The following is a 26245-nucleotide window of genomic DNA, read 5'->3' as shown; positions in this document are numbered from 1 at the left end:
ACTCGCTGGTTTACGATGTTAAAAGTCTGCTGTGTCGCTTTTTCCGAGCTCTGTGCCCAGAGAACTCGGGTCCCTGGGCACACAGAAGGCAGCCAGCTTGCTGCTTTCGATCTTCCGTGTACTCCCACAACACATCAGTTTGCGACACTAGCCTTGGATCAGCCCGTCTCCAGAGCCACGAAAATCCAGCACTCTGAAGGCACATTTGTCTTCCAGGCCAAGTCCTTGGCCTATCGAAAAGTGGCTGGTCATGAGGCCCCAAGAGCGGGTCTCACTTCCACAAAGAACCGAAGTCAGCGTGTAACTTCCAGGTCAGGGTCTTTAAAAGAAGCTTGAAAGGGATAAAGAGAGATATCAAAGATAGAAATAGAAATAGAGCTGTTTCCAAAGGTGCAAGCAAAGGAGTCGCCGTTAGGCACCATCCTCCTAAGCTCACGTTTATGTTCAATAGTTCCACATAGAATCAGAGAATTTATGGAATATACAATCTGAAATTCTTGTTGCTCACAGACATCCAGGAAAACAGAAGGCTACCCCAAAGACTGTGACAGTAAAAACATTAGAACCCCAAAGCCCCTCCCCCCCTGCACAGGCAGCAGCAAAGCAATGACCTGTCCCTCCCTCTGCTTATTTCAGCAAAAGAACATCAATACCTACCAAGCAAGCAATAGCAAAGCCCCCAAGAAAGACCATGATCTGCAGTACAACAGAAACTAATCGTTCACCCAAAAATTCAACATACCAGTCTCTCTCTCTCTCCCTTCCTCTCCCTACTTCTCTCTCTGTCTCTCACACTCTCTCTCCTTCTCTCCCTGATAAAGGGGCAGAGAGGGGAGACGAGACCTTTGCTACAGTTTTTTTAATCTAAATCTTTTATAAGATAATGTTTTTAATTCTCAGTGCTGAATGATGTTTAATTTTATTACTTTTTTGTTTTAATTCCATGAACAATTTGTGAGTGGCTCCAAAGATTTAAAAGTCATTCACCGGCCTTTGACAGCAGGTTGTCTGGGGGCAGAGGCTCCGAACCCTCCATGTGAGGCTTCATCTTTGTTCCTGGGCCATTTTGACTCACAGGGCTGCTGCATCACACAGGCTGCTGATTCAGGGCCGTGGTGCTGCAAAGTGTGAGCAAATGGATTGAACACCATTAGCAGGCCGGAAGGTGCAGAATTCAGCCTGGTAACTTCAAGAATACAAGAGATTCTGCAGGTGCTGGCAATTCAGAGTAACACACACAAAATGCTGGAGGAGCTCCACAGGTCTGGAACACCTACGCAGAGGAATAAACAGTCGATGCTCTGGGCTGAGACCCTTCATCAGGTGGAATATGCTGGAATAAGAAGGTGGGGGAGAGGAGAAGGAATAAAAGTTAGAAAGTAATAGGTGAAGTCAGGTGGGTGGGAGAGGGTGGATGGAGTAAGAAGTTTGGAGGTGCATGTGGGAAAGGTAAAGGGCTGGAGAAGGAATCGGATATGAGAAGAGAGTGGACCAAGTGCGTGGAATGGGCTGCCAGCGATGGTGGTGGAGGGGGATACAATAGGATCTTTTAAGAGATTCCTGGACAGGTACATGGAGCTTAGAAAAATAGAGGGCTACGGGTAACCCTAGGTAATTTCTAAAGTACGTACATGTTTGGCACAGCATTGTGGGCCGAAGGGCCTGTACTGTGCTGTAGACTTTCTATGTTTCTATGGACCATAGGAGAAAGAGGCAGGGCACTAGGGGTTGGTGAAGACAAGAGAACAGGTAAGACGGATTTTCCGGATAACTACACGCACTGGTTAGGGTTAATAAATTGTGGGTATGCAGTGTTGGTGCTGGAAGTGTGGCCACACTTGTAGGCTGCCCAGCAAAATCAGCATGATTTCATTTGATGCAAACAACACATTTCCCTCTCCATTTTGATGTTTCGATGTACATGTGGCAAATAAAATTTATATTTGTTTTTTTTCTTTCCTACATGTTGTCTTTTATATTCTAAATTTTGTCAAAAAATGTTCATTTCTTTACCATTTTACTCCTGCCTTATTCACTAACACTGATAATAAGATCAAACTGGTTTTCCCAATTAACAAATCCCACTGCCATTCCATATTTCAAAACCGCTTCTTATTTATAATATGCTTTTCATACCATTGCCAAAGTACAACACTAACAATGAATTCCAATAACTGTTTGCCAGTGGATGTGGTCTCTATAGATCTTCCGAAGGTCTTTCATAAAATCCATTGCGAGAGATTAATGTGCAAAGTTAAAGCACATTAGAGGGGTTAATGGACTTGCAAAGATTGGAATTCTTTTTGATAGTGGCGAAGCAAGAACCAGGAATGAAAAGATCTTTGCTGCAGTGGCAGGCAGTGACTGGTAGGGTGGTGCAGAATTCACTATATACACTCAGTGTACATTAGGTACTTCCTGTACCTAATAAAGTGGGTACAGGTACTAAGTGCATTCTGTATGTTCATTGTCTTCTGCTGCCAAAAGCCCATCCACTTCAAGTTTCAAAGTGTTGTGCACTCAGAGATACTCATCTGCTCAACACTGCTGAAACAAATATTTATTTACTGTAGCCTTCCTGTCAGCTTGAACCAGTCTGGCCATTCTCCTCTGACCTCTCACATTAACAAGGCATTTTGCCCACAAAACTGCCATTCACTAGATATTTCTTTTTTTTTGCACCATTCTCTGTAAACTCTAGAGACTGATGTGTGTGAAATACCCAGAAGATCCACAGTTTCTGAGATTCTCAAACCACCCCATCTGGCACCAACAATCATTCCACGGACAAAGTCACTTAGATCACATTTCTTTCCCTTTCTGATGTTTGGTCTGAATAGCAATTGAACCTATTGACCATGTCTGCATGCTTTTATGTATTGAGTTGCTGCCACATGATTGGCTAATTAGATATTTGCATTAATGAGCAGGTGTACAGGTGCACATAATAAAGTGGCCACTGACTGTATATCTGTGATTTGGAAGAAGTAGCCAAATGTAATTAAAATTTTCAAACACAGTGATGCTGGATGGGATTGTGAGTTTTGAAGAGGATGGAAAAAGACTTCAAGGGGATTTAGACAACTTGGTTTTGTGAGCAAATCATGTCAGATGCAGTAAAATGTGAATGAATGTGAAGTTATCCACTTTGTTAGTAAAAACTGGGATGCAGAAAGTTATTAGTGTTAAACTTGGAAATGTTGAAGTACACGGGGTCCTGGAGGCTCTTGTACAGAAGTGATTGAAAGCAAATACGGGTACATCGAGCAGTTAATGATATATTGGTCCTCATTCCTAGAGGTTTGGATTGGAGTAGCAGGCATATCATAGTTGAGTGATATGGAACATTGATGAAGCCACACCTGGAATAAATATTGTGCAGTGTTTTAGTCTCCTTGCTTAAAGAAGGGTATAGTTGTCAAAGAGGGAATTCAGTGAGGATTCACTAGACTAATTTCTGGAATGGTGGGACTGCTATATGAGAACAGATTGGTTCTCTTGAGTAGCATCACCATCTGGGATGAAGACTCCAGTGCACAGGATTGAAAACAGCTGAGAATCTGGTCTCAGCCAGATCCAAAATGGGCACAGCCCTCCCCCCACCCCATCAGACAGGAGGTGCAGGAGCCTGAAGTCACATATTCAATGTTTTTGGAGCAGCTTGTTCCCTCCTTCAGTTTTCCGAATGGTCCATAAACCCATGAACACTACCTCACTATATTACTCTCTTTTCTTATCTATCTATTTATAACCTACATTCATTTGTTTTAATCGACTGCTCTGCACTGCTGCTGCAAAACAACAAATTTCATGATGTATGTCAATGATAATTAACCTGATTCTGATTCTGAGTTTAGGAGAGTGAGAGGAGATGTTCAAAGTTCATTTATTATTAAAATATGTCCGTCCACAGACGGTCAGCACGGAGTAGTACAGCAAGCTGAACCGGCCTGTCCCCTGCCTCGGGCTCTCACACACTGACCTTTTCAATCTGGCCCATCATCCAAACATTGGGTTCAGTCACCTTGATAGTGTTATTAACAAGCTGGATTCAGAGAGGATGGTTTACCTGGCTGGGAGGTGTAGAACCCGGGTTACAGCTCAACGTACAGGGTAAGATGTTCAGGATTAAGGTGAGAAGGATGGTGAGTGTGTAGAATTATCTGCTGCAGAAGGCTTTGGAGTTATAAGATTTATACTAAACAGAGACATTTTAAGTTGCAAATGGTATTGAGAGCTATGGGGAGAGGAACACGGTATTGAGGCAGAAGATCAGGCATAATCTCTTTGAATAGCAGAACGTGCCGTAGACTGCAGGGCTGCAAGGCCTATTTGATTTCTTAGTTTTTTATGTTTCTATTTCACCTACTTGTAACTACATCCTGTTTCTTTATTTAAATAGCAACTGTTAATTTAACACAGCTCTCTACTTCTGCATCCATGATTTTATTGTGTAGATTGGAGAGGCAGGAAGGAAACTTTTGTAAAACCACTGCCAACCACCTGAACAAACTCCGCTCAACTTGTAATCTCTGTTTTGTTACTTTTTCTTTAAACTATTCTGATATTTTCCTGGATGCTAACTATGAGAGTATTCCTGAGAGACCATGGACTATATTCTGCCATATCTGACACCTTTTCAGAAAACTGAGGATTGGTAAGAAGAACACAGAGGTATTTAGGTGTTAAGTGAGGGGGAAAAAGGCATCTGGGCATAATGTTGGAAAATGTGGAAGTTACTCACTTTAGGACAAAGAATGTCAAAGATTTGTCAAGAGTGTCAAAGATCATGGAAGAAAGCAGGAGAATGGGAGTGAGAGGGATAAAAAATCAGCCATGATGAAATGGCAGAGCAGACTCGATAGGCCGAATGGCCTAATTCTGCTCCTATGTCTTATAAAATGGTGTTATAAAATAAAGTCATAATATTATTGTAAAAAACAATGCACTAATAAATATTGGGGTACAAAGGAAACCTCATAAACTGCTCATGAATCATACCAATTTATTATGTTGTCATGCTAACCAATTAGAAAAGCAAATGTCAACCTCCATTATAAAGGGTTAAGAGTATAACAATAAAAATGACTTGATATGATTGTACAAGACTTTTTTTAGACTTTCTCTGCAGACCCACATGTTGCTTCAGACTCCAGTACTCAAGGAACAATATTCCTTAAATTCAATTGATTGAATCCTGAAAGAAATCATAGTTGAGAGCTTAACATCTAATGAGGTAGGCAGAGGGGTGGAGTGGCTCTGTTGGTAAAAAATTAAATCAAATCCATAGAAAGAGGTAGCTTAGGATCCGAAGATGTAAAATCCTTGTGGGTAGAGTTAAGAAACTGCAAGGGTAAAAGGACCCTGATGGGAGTTATATGCAGGCCTCCAAACAGTAGCAAAGATGAGGGCTACTGAAGTATCTACAGAAGATAGAAAATACATGTCAAAAGGACAAAGTTGCACTAGTCACGGGGGATTTCAATATGCACATAGACTGAGAAAATTAGGTTGGTGCAGGATCCCAAGAGGAGGAATTTGTCGAATGCCTACAAGATGGCTTTTTAGAGCTGCTCATGGTTGAGCCCTCTAGTGTTCTGGACTGGGCATTGTGTAATAAACTGGAAATGATTGGGAGAGCTTAAGGTAAAGGAACACTTAGAGACAAGTTATCATAATATGATAGAATTTACCCTGCAATTTGAAAGGGAGAAGCTAAAGTCAGATGTATCAGTGTTACAATGGAGTAAAGGGAATTACGGACACATGAGAGAGGAGCTGACCAGAGTTGATTGGAATGGGACACTAGCAAGGATTATGGCAGAACAGCTATGGCTGGAGTTTCTAGGAGTATTTCGTAAGGTGAAGGATTGATACACCCCAAAGAAGAAGTATTCTAAAGGCAAGATGACATAACCATAGCTAGCAAGAGAAGTCAAAGCCAACATCAAAGCCAAAGAGAGGGGATATAATGGAAGAAAAAATAGTGGGAAGTTAGAGGATTGGGAAACTTTTAAGAACCAACAGAATGCAACTAAAAAAATCATAAAGAGGGAAAAGATGGAACATGATGGTAAGCTAGCGAATAATATTAAAGAAGATACCAAAAGTTTCTTCAGATATGTAAAGAGTAAAAGAGAAACCACTGGAAAATGATGCTGGAGTGGTAGTAATGGGGAACAAGGAAATGGTAGACAAACTGAATAAGTATTTTGCATCAGTCTTCACTGTAGAAGACACTAGCAGTATGCCCGCAGTTCGAGAGTGTCATTGTGCAGAAGTGAGTGAAATTGCTACTACTAGAGCCAAGGTGCTTGAGAAACTGAAAGGTCTGAAGGTAGATAAATCACCTGGACCAATGCTCTCCATCCCAGGGTTCTGAAAGAGGTGGCTGAAGATATTGTGAAAACAATAGTAATGATCTTTCAAGAATCAGTGGATTCTGACATGGTTCTGGAGGACTGAAAAATGGCAAATGTAACTCCACTCTTTAAGAATAGACAGAGGAAGAGGAAAGAAATTTTAGGCGAGTTAGTCTAACCTCTGTAGTTGGGAAGATATAGGAGTGGATTGTTAAGGATGTGGTTTCGGGGTACTTGGAGGCACATGATAAAATAGGCCGAAGTCAGCATGGTTTCTTAAGAGAAAATCTTAAATGACAAATCTGTTGGAATTCTTTAAAGAAATAACAAGCAGAATAGACAAAGGAGAATTGGTGGATGTTGTGCACTTGGATTTTCAGAAGGCCTTTGACAAGGTGCCGCATGTGAATCTGCTAAACAATCACAACAGCACCTCTTTCACCTCAGATGGTTGAAGGAGACTGGCATGAGTGCCTAAATCCTAAAGACATTCTACAGGGGCACAATTGAGAGCCTCTTGACTGACTGCGTCACTGCCTGGTGTGGGAACTGTACTTCCCTCAATCGCAGGACTCTGCAAAGTGGTGCAGAAGCCCCAGTGAATCTGTAGATGTGAACTTCCCACTATTCAGGATGTTTACAAAGACAGGTGTGTAAAAAGGACCCGCAGGATCATTGGGGACCCGAGCCAACCAACCACAATCTATTCCAGCTGCTACCATCCAAGAAACGGTACCGCAGCATTAAAGCCAGGACCAACAGGTTCTGGGACAGCTTCTTCCACCAGGCCATCAGACTGATTCAATTCATGCTGATACAATTGTATTTCTATGCTATATTGATTATCCTGTTGTTCATACTACTTGTTACAAATTACTATAAATTGCACATTTAGTTGGCTACAGAACGCAAATATTTTGACTACTCATCTATGCAAAGGTTGTAAGAAATAGAGTCAATTAAATTAAAGTTGAGAGCCCAAGGTATTGCAGGAAAGATACTAGTATGGATAGAGCGTAGGCTAATTGGCAGGTGGCAAAGAGTGGGAATAAAGGGAGCCTTTTCTGATTGGCTGCTAGTGACTAGCGGTGTTCCGCAGGGGCCTGTGTTGGGTCCGCTTCTTTTTTACATTATTTGTCAATGATTTGGGTAATGGAATTGATAGCTTCATGGCCAAGTTACCAGACAACACGAAGATAGGTGGAAGAGCAGGTAGTGCCGAGGAAGCAGGGAGGCTGCAGAAGGACTTAAGACAGGTTAGGAGAATGGGCAAAGAAGTGGCAGATGGAGTATATGGTTGGGAAGTGTATGGTCATGCAATTTGGTAGAATAAGTAAAAATGTAGATTATTTTCTAAATGGAGAGAAAATTCAAAAATCTGAGGTGCAAAGGGACTTGGAGTTCCTTGAGTAGGATTCCCTAAAGGTTAATTTGCCGGTTGAGTCAGTAATGAGGCAGGCAAATGCAATGTTAGCGTTCATTTTGAGAGAACTAGAATATAAAAGCAAGCATGAGTCTTGATAAGGCACTGGTGAGGCCTCACTTGGAGTATTGCGAATGGTTTTGAGCCCCTTATCTAAGAACGGGGGAAGAAGCTAGAGAAGAAGATGAGGAAGGGAAGCTGGCAGGTGATAGGTGAAGCCTGGTGAAGGAAAAGGTAGGTGAGTGGCGGAGGGGGGTATGAAGTGAGAAGCTGGCAGGTGTTAAGGGGGGAAGATAAAGCACTGAAGAAAAAGGAATGTGATAGGAGAGCAGAGTGGACTACGGGAAAAGGAAAAAGAGGAGGAACACCAGAGGGAGGTGATAGGTAGGGGAGGGGAGGAGAAGGGAAGGGGTAAGAGGGGAACCAGAATGTAAAAGAAAAGAAGGGGGATGGGGGAGAAATCACTGGAAGTTGGAGAATAGTTATTCATACTGTCTGGTTGGAGGCTACCCAAACAGAATAGGAGGTGTTGCCCTTCCAACCTGAACGTGACAGTAGGGGAGGTCATGGACTGACAGATCGGAATGTGAATGGGGACAGCGTCTTTCCCCTTCCTTTCCAGCCCTGATCAATGGCCTCGGCCCAAAATGTCGACTCTTTATTCCTCTCCATGGATGGTGCCTGAATTGCTGGGTTCCTCCAGTACTTTGTGTATGTGTTACTCTGGATTTCCAGCATCAGTAGAATCTCTTGTTTTGGTGAGCAATGCAATAGATTGAGAATAATATTGGCAGGACCATATTGCAATACTGTACAATACACTACAGAGGAATTATTATTGAACATGCTGAATTTAACAAGAAGTCTAATATAGGTCTATGGGTATAATAAATAGGTTTAATTCCATGGTACAGCAAGTGAAAACTGCAATTCCGAAGAATATACAGAAAATATTGGAAATGTACAGATGCCTAAAGTAGCACAAGACAGATTAACACCTCAGAAAATCTCTCCCAGCCTCTCACCATAACTGTCACCCTCTTTCTGTCATTAACATGATAGAGAGAAAAAAATTCAAATCATAATCCGTGTCCACTGCGCCCTCGGGTTAGGAACACAATTGCATCCTGAACTCTTTTACAACCTACTCAGATGTTTCATGCGAGAGCTTTTGGCTGAGCACAATGGTGTGGTAGTTGGTGCTGTTGCCTCACAGTTTCAGTCTCCTGGCTTCCAATAATGCTGTCCAGGAGCACCTGCGTGTTCTCTACTCCGGTTCCCTTCCATATCCCAAATGAGCATAGGTTGGTAGATTAACTGGCCATTGTAAATTACTTAGCGTTAGTAATTGGCAAAAAGATCAAAATTAGTTAATGGACATGTTAGAGAAAGTTAGTTGCAGAGTTGTGCAGAAGCAAGAAGGGGGAAGGGTTGGGACAGATGGGAGCCAGCATGAACTCGATGGGCTGAGCAGTCACCTTCTGTGTCAGAATACATAAGAGTCACTGAGCACTACAGCACAGAAGCAAACCGTCTATCCGTGCCCAACTATTATTCTGCCTAATCCCATTGACTTGCTCCTGGACCATAGCTCTCTATACTCCTCCCATTCATGTACCTGTCTAAACTTCTTTTAAATGTTGAAATTGAACCTGCATCCACCACTTCCACTGGTAGCTCGTTCCCCACTCTCACCGCCCTCTGAGACTGAGTGAAGAAGCTCCCCCCCTTCACCATGTTCGCCTTAAACATTTCACCTTTCACCCTTAACCCATTATCTCTGGTTCTAGTCTCACCCGACCTCAGCGGGAAAAAGAAATGTTCTCCAAATTTTGACGTACATCCTGGGTTTTAAAAAAAAATTTTGTGTGTCAAGTATACAGGATACGTGTTCCAAATCGGAGGAAAGCAGAAATTACCTGGGAAACAGACTCTAAGCCACGCATGTGCAGACGGATAAAAAGCGCGACCCAATCGTAGCCGGGTGTGAAAGTGTGTGTCAGCCGGTCCGGAGCAGTGAGATGTTTCTCTCTGGGATCTCACTCATTATACGAACCCTGATGGACCTCTGCTGGGGAGAGGGGAGGCTAAGTTTTATTCTCTGATAGAGTACTGTCCCGATTTGTTTATGGGGAGTGGGGGTGCGTTGTTATAAGACCTGAAAGGATAATTGTATAATTTGATTGTGGCCAGAGGTATGAGTTGCCGGTTTAAATTGAACACCTTTTAACAGGGATGGGTGGAGATAGGGTATCGATTCTATGAATAAAAATCACGGCCCTTAGTTTGGCGGAGATGTGCCGCGGCCACCGGAAATCTGAATTATTATCGGACTATGGTGCTGTCAAATAGTTTGGCTGCGTGGATCATAAAGACGCCTCAGATGCTGACAGTGAGCCGCCAGCTAAACCTAGGCGGACGAAATCCGCCGGATAGCTTTATCCCCACGCCACGCACGCCCCTCTCCAAAAAAAACAGTCGTCCGTACTCGTTACGGACGTGTCTAAGCGAATTGGCACTGGCCCCGGCGTTAGTGCTGAGTCTGCAAAATGCCTCTCTCCTGTAGGGGTCGCTGCAGTGCAGGGATTCGCCAGCGTGTTTCCCTCCTACACACCCGCCGTCTGCAACCTCCAATATAATAATAGTTGCATTTATTTAACTGTGCCCCCTTTCTCAGTGCATTTTCTGTTCTGAAAATTCCGTATGCACGGAGAAATCACTGTGCATGGTGCAATAAACAGCGTCTTAAAGGGAAAGTACAAGTTGTCAAAAGGTCCAGTATCCCTATTCTGAGCACAGTTTGGATTAGTTAGTAACTTGGCTGCTTTCAAGTATTTTCTTTGGATCTTTTGTTCTCAACTGGATTGGGAAGGCGGTGGGTGATCGAGGGAACAGAGCCCACAGGGTGACCCGGAGTCTCAATTAATCTCTTAAGGGAACCCCAACAGTGTTTTAATTTGTATTTGGAAGCCTAACCAGTCACCAAGAAGCGCGATTAAAGTGCTCATTTATGTTAATGTTGCAAAACTTAATGTAAACTTTGGTTTATGCAAATCAGATGGAGGCGGACATGTAACAATCTGCTGGATGAGCTCAACAGGCCGAACAGCGTCTGTGGAGGTGAGAGGAATTGTCGGCGTTTTTTGTTCGAAACTCCCATGCGGCAGGACGCTTGGGAAATTTAAAAAGGTAGCGGGAATTTCAAAGAAGTGGTCTTCCAAAGAAACGAATGGCCTGTCATAATCCTCCATCCGCAATCATTGATCATTAACGATCTTCGGCAGGTTTAATTTTATGTCTTAAAATAAGTGGTTACAATGGATTTTTAAAATGTAAGATAAGTTTTAGAGAAAGTTTGTGCCAAGTGAGTTAATTATTTGAATGCAGCATCCTTGGAGCCCGCAGTCATGTTCTCTGAATCCGTGGAATATTGCGGCACTCTCCAATACGCACTTCATTCACAACGAAAGCAGGCACCGTTAATAATTGCAGATACTACTTCCGATAAGCACGTTTGTATTTCGTCCGATGTAACCCGAGCTGTAAATAGCATAATTATCACAATAACTAAGAGTAACTGCACGTCACTGAGGTGGAATATCGGCAGCAAACGGGTGCGAAGCTTGGCCGCCACTGCGCCCTGTCGAAATGCAAATAGGCAGCACAGTTACATACACACAATTACACACTTGACTTTACGTATTCGAGGCAAAGTTGGTGCCTGCATTTCCCCCCTCCAATCTTCGATGCGTGAATCTGATCTTGCGACAGCAGTCCAGAGAAGATTTCCGCGCTATCCCTCCGCCTCGGTCGCTGCCGCGGCGGTTTCTGCTGCTTTTCGCCGGCTGAATTCGGCGCTTGCAGTCAGGACGGAGCGAGGAAGGAGTGAGCCACTAGCGAGCGGGAGATCTACCCGTGAAACCTCGATTCCAGCGAGTCCACCCCCACTCCACTCAGAATGGACTGAGGTGTACAAGTGTTTCATGGCTTTGCTTTGGGGAAGGGGGCAGAGGGCGCCGTGAGAAGTCGGTGATATTCAGCATTCACTTACGTTCTTCACAGGGTCTGTTTTAAGTAGATGAAGATCAAGAGAGGCTTATCTATTTTTTTGAGGGGCATATCTCTGAGGTGTGCCAGGATTTGATCTCACCGTCTTTGCAGTGTGTCAATGCGGCGCTGTGCTAACGCAAACCAGGCAGCAACGGAGGTAAGTGAACCGTTGAAGACCGGTAATGGGAAGTTTAGCTGCACCAATAGTGTCAGTTTCAATCTCATTTGCAAGTAATGAAATACTAACTACCCAATCCTATATACAGTATGTATATAACCGGCAAAAGAATTTAACGCTGCCGGATCATCAAGGTCTTAGTAATCGAGACTGATCGACTGCTGTACTAACTAACTGGTAAGGCTCCGTTTTTGCAACCAAAATAACTAGTAGACGAAAAATAATAACCCCTTGCAATTACAGCGATGGTCGACCAATGTACGAGCCCATGCATTCTGGACCGCCACAGCCTTCCGTTGTAAGTGCCTAGTGCAGGTGGCAGTGTGGATTCGGTTTCTTCCCCTCACGATTTTACAAACGCACCCTCAGCTTCCCATTCAGGAAGGATTTCACCTCGTTTATTGACTGGCATCATTTCTAAGAATGTTGCGTCTCATCGCTGTTTATTTTATTTTGAAAGGTGAATGGAACGTGTGTGTGTGTGTGTGTGTGTGTGTGTGTGTGTGTGTGTGTGTGTGTGTGTGTGTGTGTGTGTGTGTGTGTGTGTGTGTGTGTGTGTGTGTGTGTGTGTGTGTGTGTGTGTGTGTGTGTATGCGCGCGCGCACTCGCCCGCGCGTAAATCAGTATGATATGTGCCCGTGTGTTTAACACTGTCAGTGGTATATGCCAGTGTCTCTTCCCAGAGTCAGTGTATGTGCTTCTACCTCTATGTATGTCTATCAGTGCTTCTTAAACGAGCAGAGTGGTTGTGCATGTATTATGAGTTACAGTATATGCATCAGTGTACCAGTATTCAGTCTGACCGTATTCCCATGCTGGCTGATAGACTGGGGATTGCCCGTGTTGCTTACAGGTACAAGCTCTCCTCCCCCGAGAGGGAGAGGTGGGGAGAGAGAGAGTGGGTGGGAGGGAGAGGGGTTGAAAAAAAGAGAGGGGATGAGAAAAAGGGGGGAGAGAGGAGCGGAGAGAGAGGGGGGAGAGAGTAGGGGGTGGGGAGGGTGAGAGAGAGAGAGAGAGAGAGAGAGAGGACAGAGAAATTATTCCGTAGTGTCCTAAAGCCCGCCGAATTATTTTAAAGGACCCCGTTCCGGAGTGGCGGTGGAAACATTAAAGCGCCATCGGCAAGTCGGCAAACCAGACTATGAAGTATAAAGCCGAGATGCAATCTCGAGCATGGTTCCTCACTCTTCCAATGCCTTTCCCGTCGATTCAACCTGTCTATAGGTCCAATGCGCTCAGAGCCAGGTTGTGTCTTTCTCATCGATCTGCATACTCATTGGACTGGCACTGGTCTGCCGTGAGCAGATAACACGCGTTCTATCGGCTGGCTGTCCGCGTCCACACTTGCTGCCGGTCACAGCCGAGGCAGTGACTTCCAGTACACTTTAATTCTGTGGAGAGGCGCTCCTCTGTCCCGTGTTGCGTTTTGCCCTGCAGTGGCTTACTGTTATCTTTAAATTAAGCACACGAGCAAGGTAAGTGGACTATTGGATTGTTTATCCGAACAAGGTGAAAGAGAATGGGAGAATCTTTCATATCGGAAAATAAACCCTTGGCATGAATAAAATGAAAACTAGTGGGTTCGTTTAGGGATTTAAAGGAGGACGTTTATTTATTTGTGCAGTATGACAATGAGTATATTTAATTTAGCGAGGCCTCTGGGATCAGACTCTATGTGTGTGTGTGTGAGAGAGAGAGGGACGCACAGTCCTGTCAATGTCTCTGGAGACTTCTACCTGAAATCCAGGCTGACGGCGCGGGCATGAACAAGTCCTCTACTCCTTCAGTGCCGTCTCCGGAGTCACCTCGCTTTCCCCACTCTACTGGCGAATCTCTCGGAATTCTCCATTCGCCGCGGATTGTAATTGAAATGCAGAGATCGTGGCTCGAACTCCGGCTTGTCTCAGGGCAACCGAGTATGGACAGAATCTTCTCTCAGAGCCTTCTTGACAGCAGTAAAACAAACCGCTCTTCCGATTGCGACAGAGCGAGGGAAATATATTCCTCGTAATGAGTCCGATTAATGAAATTAAAGGCCAATTTTCCCCATTAACCCGATTAATGGTAATGAAGAAAACTACACTCTAGTCACTAGAGTCTAGTGCTATCTTGGTTTAATAGATCATTAGTTCACTATCTTTAAACTGGCTTTTAATTAACTTTTTTTAAGTTAACATAGGGGCACTTCAAATACCACTGTAAACGCTCAGGTTGATTGTCCGTCCTTGATGTTTCAATTGGCCCATCAGCTAAGTAGGGTCTAATTCTGCCGTCGCATTGTAACAATTATCATCGATGGTCACTGCAGTGTGTGTGGAGTCTGCGTAGGGAGAAAGGTTGTGTTAAATTTATCTTCGGTATTGGCAGTGTTTCGCTCTTTTAACAAGGGGAGAGGCATTTTGTGAGATTTATTTGGGTTGGTGGTATTAGGGCAACCCGGAATCTCCTTAGCGGATTGAGTTAAGAGGAAGACACAGATGTGGTCGTCTTAACCGTGTAAATAAACCACACTCTTCGCAGGATTATGTGGCGATCGTTCTCTATCTCTGTCTCTCATATTCTCTCTCTCATACTCTCTCACTCTCTCTGCGAGAGGCGGGTGAGAGAGAATGAAAGAGAAAATGGGCGAGAGAAAGAACGTATGAGAGAGGGAGAGATTTGAGTGCCCGCATTTGGGGAGTCCGTTGTGAAAAGGGATCCCCATACAGCTGCGAGTTGACGGAGGAGGGCGGGAGAAACTGTGAGTTGGAATACCATGGTAGGAAGTATGAAGTCGCAGGGGTCACCTTTTGGTATTGACTTTGACCCAGATTTCAGATCAGCTGTTTATAGAAACGGAACATTCCACCCACTGGGTCACCAAACCAGGAAAATAGTAATCACCTATCTGCTTAAACTAAACCGAAATGTTCAATTTGCCTTAATTAAATCTGCAACTCGACTTATACTGATATTTACAAATAATTTGGCTGATATTTTGCTGAGAAAACGATATTGCACTGTTTATAATATAACAATCCAAAATTGGTTCTGAAAATTATAGCACGCTTTCATATTTACATACTAGAAAGGTGGGTGTAATTTCGTTATATTAGGTGAAAACAATTTATTATTATAATATATTAGATAAAATAATGTGAAGTGAGCGTTCATACATCGGCACTAGGACCCAGCGGTGTTTCCCACCGCGCTCCCATCTTGCGGCAACGCCAGTCACTTTCCCTTCCTTTCTGAACACTAAAACTGTTACAAGCACTCGGCTACGGGAATGCCCCGCCTCAGTCTCAGTAGCGATGAATGGCTGAGCTGACAATCACTGGGCCACCTCATCGCGAGTGAACTAAACTGGAATCGGTTATAAATTAGATTTGAAACAGATACAGAGAGTTTCAAACACACTTCATCTGCTGGGTCCTAGCGCCCTAGTTATCATGTCGGGTGGAAGAGAATGAGATGGTTGTAGTTGATCTTAATGAGATTGAAGCAAGATAGCATGTTTTAAAATAAAAAGATATCCTTTTTATACCACTTAAATTTCAAGTGTTGAGAAATTATTTAAATTGTTACTACGCAATAAATTCAGCTCCAACCAATATTGAAAGTTTGCATTTAACAAATTTATTCCCCAAATTTGTAAGTTAATTACCATGATCGTTTTTATATTCTTGATTTAAGGTTATTTTATTGCGTATTAGGAGCGATTGCTCTGAAGTAAGGCTTTTTAATGCTGGGTTATAACTATTTTATACTTGATATAAGCAATATAGTTTATCACAATATATTTAAAGGTTATAATCAGTTACTCGTGCGGTGCCTTGACATGTTTTGGGTGCATTTGTTTATATACGCAATACCTACACCGCGTATTTAAACAAATGACATGGGTGACAAGGTAGCGTAGCGGCTAATGTAATGCTACTAGATGCTAATGTAATGCCAGTGACCCGGGTTCAATTCCTGCAAAAGTTTCTACGTTCTCTTCGTGACCGCGAGAGTTTCCTCCGGCTGCTCCTGTTTCCTCCCACATTATTAAGCAGGTTAATTGGGTATAATGGGGCGAGCGTGGGCTCGTTGGACTGGAAGGATCTGTTCCCTTGCTGTCTAAATCTACAATGGAGAAAATAATATTCAAAATGTTTATAGTGATATTCAATTAAACGTTAATGACGTTAACTCTTTAACTTGAGGTTTTCCCATTGATTCGTATTACTCAGTCACCCAACCGACGCGCCCAGAAACCAGAAAGAAACTAGTTCCTTCTGAACCCTTTATCCCTTTCCGATTAATGATTATTCGAGATCTTACTCGATTAACTTTTCGTGTAAGGGTCCAGAAGAACACAGAATGATATTAGCTGAGAAGGTTGGATCAACTGATACACTTTTTTAAAAAAACAATAAAATTGGCCATCGGCAGCTTTCTTACCTTCCTAAGTTATTGTGCGTTATATGTGAGTTATGTGTACTACTGTGCTTTACACCCGGTCCGGAGAAACATTGTCTCGTTTGACCGTATACACGTATATAGTTAAATGACAATAAACTTGACTTGACTTCGTCCCAATTAGTTAGGGGATCACTGAGATCCCTGAGATCCCCAAGCCACCAGTGCGCCAGTAAAAGGAGCTCAACCACTCAACAGCGTATCTTTTGGCGGGGGGTTCAATGCAGAATTTTCCTTGTGTGCAATTAACGGGCTTTTTTCCAGTACTATGTAACAAAGAGTGCGTGTTCTCTAGGTAGATTCTGAGACTTGCAAGCTGTAATTGGATTAGCGACGTTGCTTATCATTTGTTGAGCGCCTGACTACAGTGAGTTGGCTATGGTTCATATCGTCGAGGGTGGCTCGGAAGGAGATGCTACCAGGGTTCGGGAAAGAGTCGACGTGGTCATTGGAAGGTCGATTTCATGGCGACAGCAGCATCCGTTAGGTCACTGAGTACATCTCAAGCATTCTATGTGTTTTTTTCTGCGATTGATGGTAGGAGATCTGAGCGGAAAAGGCGCGCGAAGTGGAAAGAAAGGTGGTGCTGGGTTGGAGCGCGTTATCTTTTGAAACCGCCAGGCTGAACTTCATGCCGCTTTCGAACGCTGACCTCCTTGTGAAAGCAGTGCTGTACCTCATCTGCTGCCCTGGTAGTGTCAGCGACTGAGAAGCGACCAAGCGCTGATTGTCGGGGTACAAGGTGCAATTGTTACGTGTTCCACTTTCATCTTTAGTTTAAAGAGGCTTGCATTTTAGTGGTGAGCTTTATAAAATTTAATAAAGCAGATTCTAACGAGGATCGCGTATAGGAACGTATTTCACCGTATCTCGTTGGCGTAGTTTCGGAACTGACCAGAGAAATAGTCTGCTTGGCCGCCTTGTCTTTCAGTGTAACCTCGGGGATTCAGGCTGCTCCCTTTCCATTCTGTGCGTAATTAAAGATTTCCTCCTGAAGATTGAACGCTTTCGCGGCCGAGTTCCCGTTCTTTCTTTCACCCGCTGTTAAGTCCTCGCATTGATGCAGTTGAAAGCAAAGTTCTGATTTAGCAGCCGAGTAACTTGATTATTTTTTAACTTGCCTCTGGCTGCGTATCGCAATACTTGCGGCAATACGAACTAGATATAATGTAGATGTCGATCTGTGCAAGTACTGGCGACTCGAGTGAGACGCACGTCAACCCCACTCACCATATTTCCAGCGAAATCTTTGCTGGACAGAAACATTTTCAACAGTTGGGTCTGTGTGGTGTTACATGCAATCAGTACTGATTGTTAATTGAGCACTCGGGAGATAGCGGAAGTCTGATTCTCCCCTTTTCAGATTTGGCACTTGATATTGGAGAGGATCGTTCAGAATTATTCCAGGGCCGGGAGGGAACGCAGTTCCTTCCCAAAAGCCTGTCTGTCTGCGCGAGTCCCAGACTTGGCAAGACTGTGTGTTTCCTTGTGAAATTGACGCGCGGTACTAAAAATAATGCAGCCCCGAGTTGTATTTTACAAAGAGCCGACCTGCATCCGAACAATTTATCAGCAGAGGCCAAGGTTGGGAAGGTCAAGCGCCCTGGAGTCGAATCTGGAGAGATCTTTGTACACATCTAATTATTAATTAGGGATTCCAAACAAAAGTACAACAGTGAATTCCTAATCACTTATTCAGAATCATAGGGACTAAACACATCTACTTAAGCATGTTTTTAAAAAGAATTAGCATGTGGTGCCATACCATCGCCAAGATTTCCAAAGTTAGAGTCATTGCCTTTTTCAATTATCGTTAACTTTTGAATTAATTTCTAGTTCATTCAAACAAACTTTATTCTTAAACAGTTGAGCCCCGCGGTGGCATGCACTTTGACCCAGGGTTACGTGCTGTAGCTGACGAGAGAGGAAGCATTGGGTAATCGACCCCTAAACATTGGCCGGGATTCAGCTAGTTCCTTGCAGCCGCCCTTGAGGGTTGGCCCGATGTGGTGACGCGCGGATCCCGTGGCCTCGAACAATCCGCACCAAGTCAGGACGGATTCGCGAAACCCTTCCTTGCTTCAACTACCCCACGAAGCAGTTCTCGTTTCTTCCCTCGGCTGGTCTGGATCCCTCCTCCCGCAGGGAACGAGCGCTGTTACTTGGTAGGGTCTATTTTTATCATCCTTGCTGTGCGAGGAACAGAGACGGAATGGGGCTGGCGGCGTGTAGACTGTTGCTAGAGGCGAAGTAGATTGAAGGCTGCCTCTCTTATTCATGAAATTTAGCTGAGGTCCGAATAGAACAGCTAGACTAATTCCTCTGTCACCCTTTTTTATAAGACGTTAGCGCTAAATGTTCTAAGTTCATAAAGAGCATATTGATCTACTTAATTCATTAAAAGTTGGCTGTTAATTCAGTTGAAGTTCTAATTATTGCAATGTAGTATTTCATCACCTTTCTCGCTGCAGTTGTTTTGTCGATTGGGTCTTTGTACTAATGGGTAAATCCTAGACTGATAATTGAAGAATAGCAAATATCTCCGTGAATCCTTTTAAAGGTTCTGTTGGAGGCGGGCGGATATCCTGACGAGCTTTGCAGGTAGCCAATGAGCGCAAGGCTAGCTTTTGGGGGCGTCCCGAACGACGCGAAAGAGCCAATGGGAGAGCGGTGTGGGCGGAGGCTGAAGCCCTGGTCTTAAAGAGTACTCATCTCGGCCGAAGCATTGCGGCGGGAATAAGGATGAGACAACTCGCTACCTGTAGGTATTGGAGAGTGAAGTCCTGAAGGCTGTCTGGCAGTTGATTAAGATACATTGCAGATTTTGGAAGTTGCCTTATTTATTTAAGGTACTTGCATTGAACGCAACATCCTGATTATTTAGTAATACCGTTGATTCGGGGTTCGGGGCAACAGTAGTCTTTATTGAAGTTGGGAACGGATCAATGGTAGATTCCCATTCTGTGTTGTGTGCTGTATACCATGAAGTGCGTAAAATTGGATTCCTCATCCTTTGGTTGGGGCGCTGTTTAATCCCGGGTGGCAGCTCATCGTCACTATATCACCTTGAAGATGGAAAAGTGCGGGGGGCACTTGGCTGATGCGGAGGGTGGAGAGAGACCCCGACATTGTAGGGATCAGAAAGGGACGAATACAAGAAGGGGATGAAGCGAGTACCATGGAGAGGGACTAAGCAAAGTTTATGCATCCCACACTCACACACTCCTTCCCTTTCACCAGGCCACGGCACTGATGACAAATCTGGTACTTAATCTTTCTCTCTCTCCCTGTTCAGGTTCACGATGCTGAGGGCCGGACACCCAGTGGTGGGCGGATTGTAACTGCGTTCTTGATCTGGGAGTAAAGCGTAAAGCAGGAGCAAGCGGCCAGAATTTTAAATCAAAGAGGGTGGAAGATATGGCAGCGAGCAGCGGCAGCCTCAGTTACTTCATCTTCCAGCTGCTGCTGATGGTCGTCTCCGGTCGGCGGGAGTTAGTTAACCCAGACTACAAGACCTTCCGAGGGGAGAACGCCAACTGGGCGTTCAACCACTTGGCGGTGGACGAACGCACGGGCAGCGTGTACCTGGGAGCGGTGAACCGGATCTACAAACTCTCCAGCGACTTGCAGCTCCTGGTGGTCCACCAGACGGGACCGGACGAGGATAACCCGGACTGTTACCCGCCCCGTATCGTGCAACCGTGCAGCGAGCCCCTGCGCCTCACCGACAACGTTAACAAGATGCTGCTTATCGACCAGGTGGAGCGGCGGCTGATCGCCTGCGGGAGCTTGTACCAGGGCATCTGCAAGGTGCTGAGACTCAACGACCTCTTCAAGCTGGGCGAGCCTTTCCACAAGAAGGAGCACTATCTCTCCGGGGTCAACGACAGCGGCTCGGTGTTTGGGGTCATCGTGGCGGGCCAGGGGCAGGGCTCTAAGCTGTTTGTGGCCACGGCCGTGGATGGCAAACCCGAGTATTTCCCAACCATCTCCAGCCGCCTGCTCGCCAGCAACCCGGAGGCCGACGAGATGTTCTCCTATGTCTTCCACGACGAATTCGTAGCCTCTCTCATCAAGATCCCGTCTGACACCTTCACCGTCATCCCCGACTTTGACATCTACTACATCTATGGTTTCAGCAGCTCGGCTTTCGTGTACTTCCTGACGCTGCAGCCCGAGTTGGTCCACGCCGGGCCGGGTTCCACCCGCCAGAGGGTCTACACCTCCAAGTTGGTGCGCCTCTGCCAAGCCGACACTACCTTCAACTCGTACGTGGAAATGCCCATTGGATGCGTGAAGGACGGTGTGGAGTACCGACTGCTACAAGCCGCCCACCTGGCCAAGGCCGGCCCTGTGCTGGCTCGGTCACTGCGCATTACTGCCGGGCAGGACGACGTGCTTTTCGCCGTCTTCTCCAAGGGCCAGAAGCAGCGCAGTCAACCCCCCGACGAGTCCGTGCTTTGTATGTTCGTGCTCAACACCATCAACGAACACATCAAGAAGCGGCTGCAGTCCTGCTATCGGGGAGAGGGCTTGTTGGACCTCGCCTGGCTCAAAGTTAAGGACATCCCGTGTGTATCCGCGGTAAGCTCGCTCTCTGTGTTGTCCACCTTTCCCCGTTCGGTTTTGTTGGCAACCGTGTACAGTCGTGGAGTTTGAGACCAGACTAGGTCCGTTTTCCCCGCAGAGAAGTTAAGAGGGTCATTAATTCAAGTTCAAATTCAAGTTTAATTGTCATTCAATCATGCACATAAATGCAGCAAAACGAATAGCGTCCCACTGGAGCCAAAGTGCAAAACACAGAACCAACAGTCACACACAGCGCATTTAGCAAGTGAAAGTTTGACAGCAGAAAAACATACAGTTACAGAAATCTGAACAATGATAGAGCCCAAGTCCCTGAGCGTCATGTCCTGTAGACTGATGTGCGTGGGAATCCTCCCGGAGCCACGTTTCTCCAAGAACAAGCCCGCGTTAGTTCTCATTTCGCCCAAGTGATTGAAGCGTTATAACATCTGTGAGGGTCATAACTAGCACAAAAAGGGGACATATTTAGGGTAAGGGGAATGAGATTTACAAGGGATCTGAGGAGGACTTGAGAGAGTGGTGGAAACGGAGTTGTTGATAACACCTGAGAAGTGTCAGAATTGGGGTTTCTCCATCTTTTTTATGCCATGGACCAATACCTTTAAGCAAGGGGTCCAGGGATCCCAGTTTGATGAACACTTGAATCACATAGCCATAGAAGGTTATGGACCAAGTGCTGGAAATGGGAATGATATGGACAGGTGTTCAGCACAGACATGGCGGGCCGAATGAGCTGTTTTCATGCTATTTGACTCAATGGCTAAGCACCCGTGCCTATGACCCACTTCAGTCTTGAATGGAAGCATTGGACTAAGTGCAGTTTTGGCTGACGTTCATTGAAACCTTCTGGAGCTGCTAACTTAGGAATAACTTAGGAGTGGAATGGGATATTACATTGGGAAACTCTTTCCTCAGCTTTGTTTAAAGAACAAGAGAGGATCTATCCCCAGTATGACCAGCATTTCCACCTTAATCAATGTCATCAGAACAGATTAACAGACACAAAATACAGGCGGAACTCAGCAGGTCAGGCAGTATCTATCTGAAGGAATAAAGAGTTGATGTTTCAGGGTGAGACCCTTCATTTATCTGGAAAGAAAGGAAGGGGGACACTGCCTGACCTGCTGAGTTCCCTCAGCATTTTGTGTGCGTCACTCTGGATTTCCAGCCTCTGCAGAATCTTTTGTGTTTATAATCAGAACAGATTAGTTATTTATCACATTGCTGATGGTGGTACTTTGTTGTGCACAAACTGACCACTATGTTTCCTAAATTGTGGAGGTGCCTGCAGTTCAACCCTTCTGTGCTGTAAAAGATACTCTGTGGTATCCTTGGGTGATGACAGGTGCTCTATAAGAGCAGAGTTTCAAGTATGTTCTGAGCCACAAAAGTAGTATATGGACTTGATATACAGTCACTGGCCACTTTATTAGGTACAGGAGTGGAACCCAATGTAGTCCTTGGCTGCTGTAGCCCATCCAGTTCAAGTATCATGTTGTGCATTCAGGGATACTCGTCTACACACCACAGTTTATAATGCATGGTTATTTGAATTGCTATCACCACCCTGTCAGCTTGAACCATTCTCCTCTGACGTCTCTCATCAACAAGTTATTTTCACCCATAGAACTGCCACTCACTGGATTTTTCTCACACCATTCTCTGTAAACTCTAGGAGACTGTAGTGTGCGTGAAAATCCCAGGAGATCAGCAGTTTCTGAGATACTCAAACCACCTCATTTGGCACCAACAATCATTTCACAGTCAAGGCACTTGGATCATATTTCTTCCCCATTCTGATGTTTGGTCTGAACAACAACTGAACCTCTTGACCATGTCTGCATGCTTTTATGCATTGCATGGCTCTATATGATTGGCTGATTAGATATTTGCATCAGCGGGCAGGTGTACCTATTAATATGTCCACTGAGTGTATACCCTCAGCTTCTGCCTTTGAAACAAATCTAATTTCTTGAAACAAAATATAATTAGCAACCTAGAAAGAAACCTTTCATTTATTAAGTTTAATTACTTAAGACATCTTCTATAATGGATTGATTATTGAAGTGCACATGACGTTGCTGTGCCCTTTAAAAATTCACTGAGCAAGGTCCAGCAAACATAGTGCAGTGGATTCCAGTTAATTGGGACACATTGGGACCTGATCATTTTGACCCAATTAAACCACTGCCCAATTAGCCAATGTTTAATGAAAATAGTAAAAGTGGTATAAAAAAGATAAACTACTATTTTACTGAGTAACAAATTATGTATTTAAATGAAATGCAGAACAAATTAGAATATTCTCATTACTACTGCAGTACTATAAAACTGTGTATTGGATCCTAATAGTTATCGACTGAGGAATTCATCCAGTGTATACTCCTGTGTTCTTTTGAGTGTTAATGAACAAAATCAACATACATACTGAGTCAGATGATGGACTGGCTTCATACATGAATCCTCCAAATCTTCATGTTCATTGTCCCATTCAAGATGATTGCCAATACCTTCAAATTCTTCGTAGGTCCTAACTTGTTGAAGTATTGAAATCACTGCTCTTTGAATACAAGCACACACAGCTGATGCTATTTAAAAACTGTTTGCTCTAAACATGGTATAGTGATTAATGGCCACACAAGTGTACATGACTAACAGTAATTGAAAATTGTTCAGAAATAGTTTCCTGTCCCAATTAAGTGGCATTGCGTCCCAAATAAATAGAATTGCAGCCATTTTCTCGATTAGATTTTGTTTTGCAAGTGTTGTCCTAAATAAGCGGCTGTCCCGATTAACTGATGGCCCAATTAACTGGCATCCACTGTGTATGAATGACCAGTTAACCTACATCTGTTGTTTGAGGAAGCAGTGTTAGCTGGGAAGAGCTCTGCACTTTCAGATGTCCTTTCAAGTTCAAGTTTATTGTCATTCAACCATACACATGTATACAGCCAAACAAAACATTGTTCCTCTAGGGCCAGGGTGAAAAACACAGTACATATAGTTACGAACCAGCACGTAGACCCACAAAATATTGATTTATTTATTGTGATACAGCACTTCGAGCCACGCTGCCCAGCAATATGCCGACTCAATCCTAGCCTACTCACGGGACAAGTTACAATGACTGATTAACCTACCAACCAGTAGGTCTTTGGACTGTGGGAGGAAACCCACATGGACACAGGGAGAACGTATAAACTCCTTACAAGCAGCAGTGGGAATTGAACCCGGGTTGCCTGTACTGTAAGGGATTGTGCTAACCACTACGCTACCGTGCTGCCCTAATACTAATGTCAGCACAAGTTCCTGAGTGACAAGGCCTGAAGACTGACAGGTTGACATAAAGTGCAAGGTGCATGACTAGGTAAGACAGTATACTGTCACTGGCACAAACAATAGTATCAATACGTGAAACAGCAGCAATAAGAGGTTAAAAGTGACCAGTAAAGGATGAGAGTTGGGGAGTAGGGGATGGCAGGGCATTCAGACACTTGTGCTGGGTGACAGCAGGGTGTTAAGAGGTCTAACAGTCTCAGTTCAGAGATGGGGCATAAATCAAATACTTCATTTAAATTGTGATACCTCTTGTCTTTACCGTGACTTGTTCTAATTTTTATATCCAAATCCATTTGGCCCAAATGGTTTATGGTCTGCGTGAGCCTCATTTCACTCTCCCAGGACATATCTTTTGACTTTGTTTCCTCTAGTACATATCAAATTGAGCACACACTTTGCAACAGAGATTAAATGTACAGCTTCAGACTTTGTGCTTAGCCGGTTTTGAAGAATGTGTGGTGATAGTCCTCATTTGATGGGTAGTTCATTTGCATTGCTACATGAATTAATTTCTGCAGTGACAAAATTCTGCATTATCTTTTAATAGCCACTTGGCATTTCTTGATTCATTTTTGTTGTATCAGCAAAGAAATTAGAATCCTTATTTCAAATATGATAAAATTAATTTGAGTGGGGTATATAAGTGTTTTCATATTTTTTTAAACCTTACTTGTAAGGCTAGTGATTTATTTGTGACTTTAGGGCTTATGAATTATTCACAGCACTGCGTGCATATTAAAATGGAGTGTTCTGATGGTTCAAGAGCGTAAATGAACCATGTGCCACAGAATCATGTCACCAGATCAGGAAATGTATTGTTTTCAATTGGGTCTTAAGCTGAGCCAGCTAGCTCAGCTACCTCATTTGGTTTGATAATAATTTTCCGTCCACTGCAATTTTACTGTTTAAGCTTGTAACCACAATATCTCAATGTCTTTGCAAAATATGTGCATTGATGGCCAGACCATCCGTGAGCACTTGAGTCCTTCTTGCCTGCCTGTCTGATCTATTTATTTATTAATTGTTTTATTGCGTGGGCGAGACTCTCCCGGTCCTTTGGGCCATGCCACCCAAAATCCCCTGATTTAATCCTGGCTTAATCACAGGACAATTTACAATGACCAATTAACCTACCAACTGATATGTCTTTGGACTGTGGGAGGAGATCCATACAGTCACGGGCATTGATTACCTGTCTCCATTTTCAGTGCTCGGTTGTTTGGGCGACGTTGTCCATCGTTTGGCCTTGTTTCTCTGGGCAACTCCTATCATACTGTGATTGCAGATGGTTAGCTTTCTTGGACTATGACATAGACTACCTGTACTCCAAACTTTCAGCTGTGCAGGCGGCTTATGGCAACTTTGTTACCTCCCTCATCTTCCAAACGCTCTTTCCCTCGACCTCCCCAACTCTGCGCTTAATTGCCTTGTCAGTTACCTTTTTTTCCAGGGTCCTGTATGTTCTCTCAATCCTGTTACTTTATTTCAGTGATGTTGTCAAAGTGTGTGTATGTATGTGTGTATATATATATATCTGGTCCAACTTGACAAGTTCAAGAGGGATCTTCTGTAGCAATAACTTGGCCATTGTGATGCAAAAGTTAGTTAACAGTGACAAAGAGGAGCCCGGAGCCCGGTCACGCCCTTTATCTTCTTTTTAGGCCCATCATTCGCCACAGCTGCTTGACAAAGTCCTCTGTCTTCTATTATCGTACATAATATTGCAGGTGTGGCCTCACTCGTTACTTCTAAATCTGCACCAAAACTTCCCAGCATTTATATTTTGTATCATGTACTCGGATCCCCAATGTACTGTGACTTTGTGTTGCAAAAATAGCAAGGTAGTGTTGAGTGTATGTCCTC

The 26245-nt window shown here is 44.1% G+C and overlaps 1 protein-coding gene across 12 annotated transcripts in view; it reads left to right on the top strand.

The window, feature by feature from the left end:
- Window positions 1-10912: 10912 nt before the first annotated feature.
- Window positions 10913-26245, top strand: part of plxna4 (plexin A4) — a 712781-nt gene continuing 697448 nt past the window's right edge. For 3 of the 12 annotated variants that reach the window (XM_073066775.1, XM_073066786.1, XM_073066787.1), the window contains exons 1-2: window positions 11761-11992; window positions 19752-21040. In XM_073066775.1, coding sequence (XP_072922876.1) covers window positions 19874-21040 — 1167 coding nt within the window. In that variant the 5' untranslated portion in view covers window positions 11761-11992; window positions 19752-19873. The other 9 variants (XM_073066781.1, XM_073066783.1, XM_073066782.1 and 6 more) reach the window with 9 other exon arrangements.

The sequence above is a fragment of the Hemitrygon akajei genome, chromosome 14 (genome assembly GCF_048418815.1).
Source record: "Hemitrygon akajei chromosome 14, sHemAka1.3, whole genome shotgun sequence".
Taxonomy (NCBI): Eukaryota; Metazoa; Chordata; class Chondrichthyes; order Myliobatiformes; family Dasyatidae; genus Hemitrygon; species Hemitrygon akajei.
This window is presented reverse-complemented; position numbering and strand designations above follow the sequence as displayed.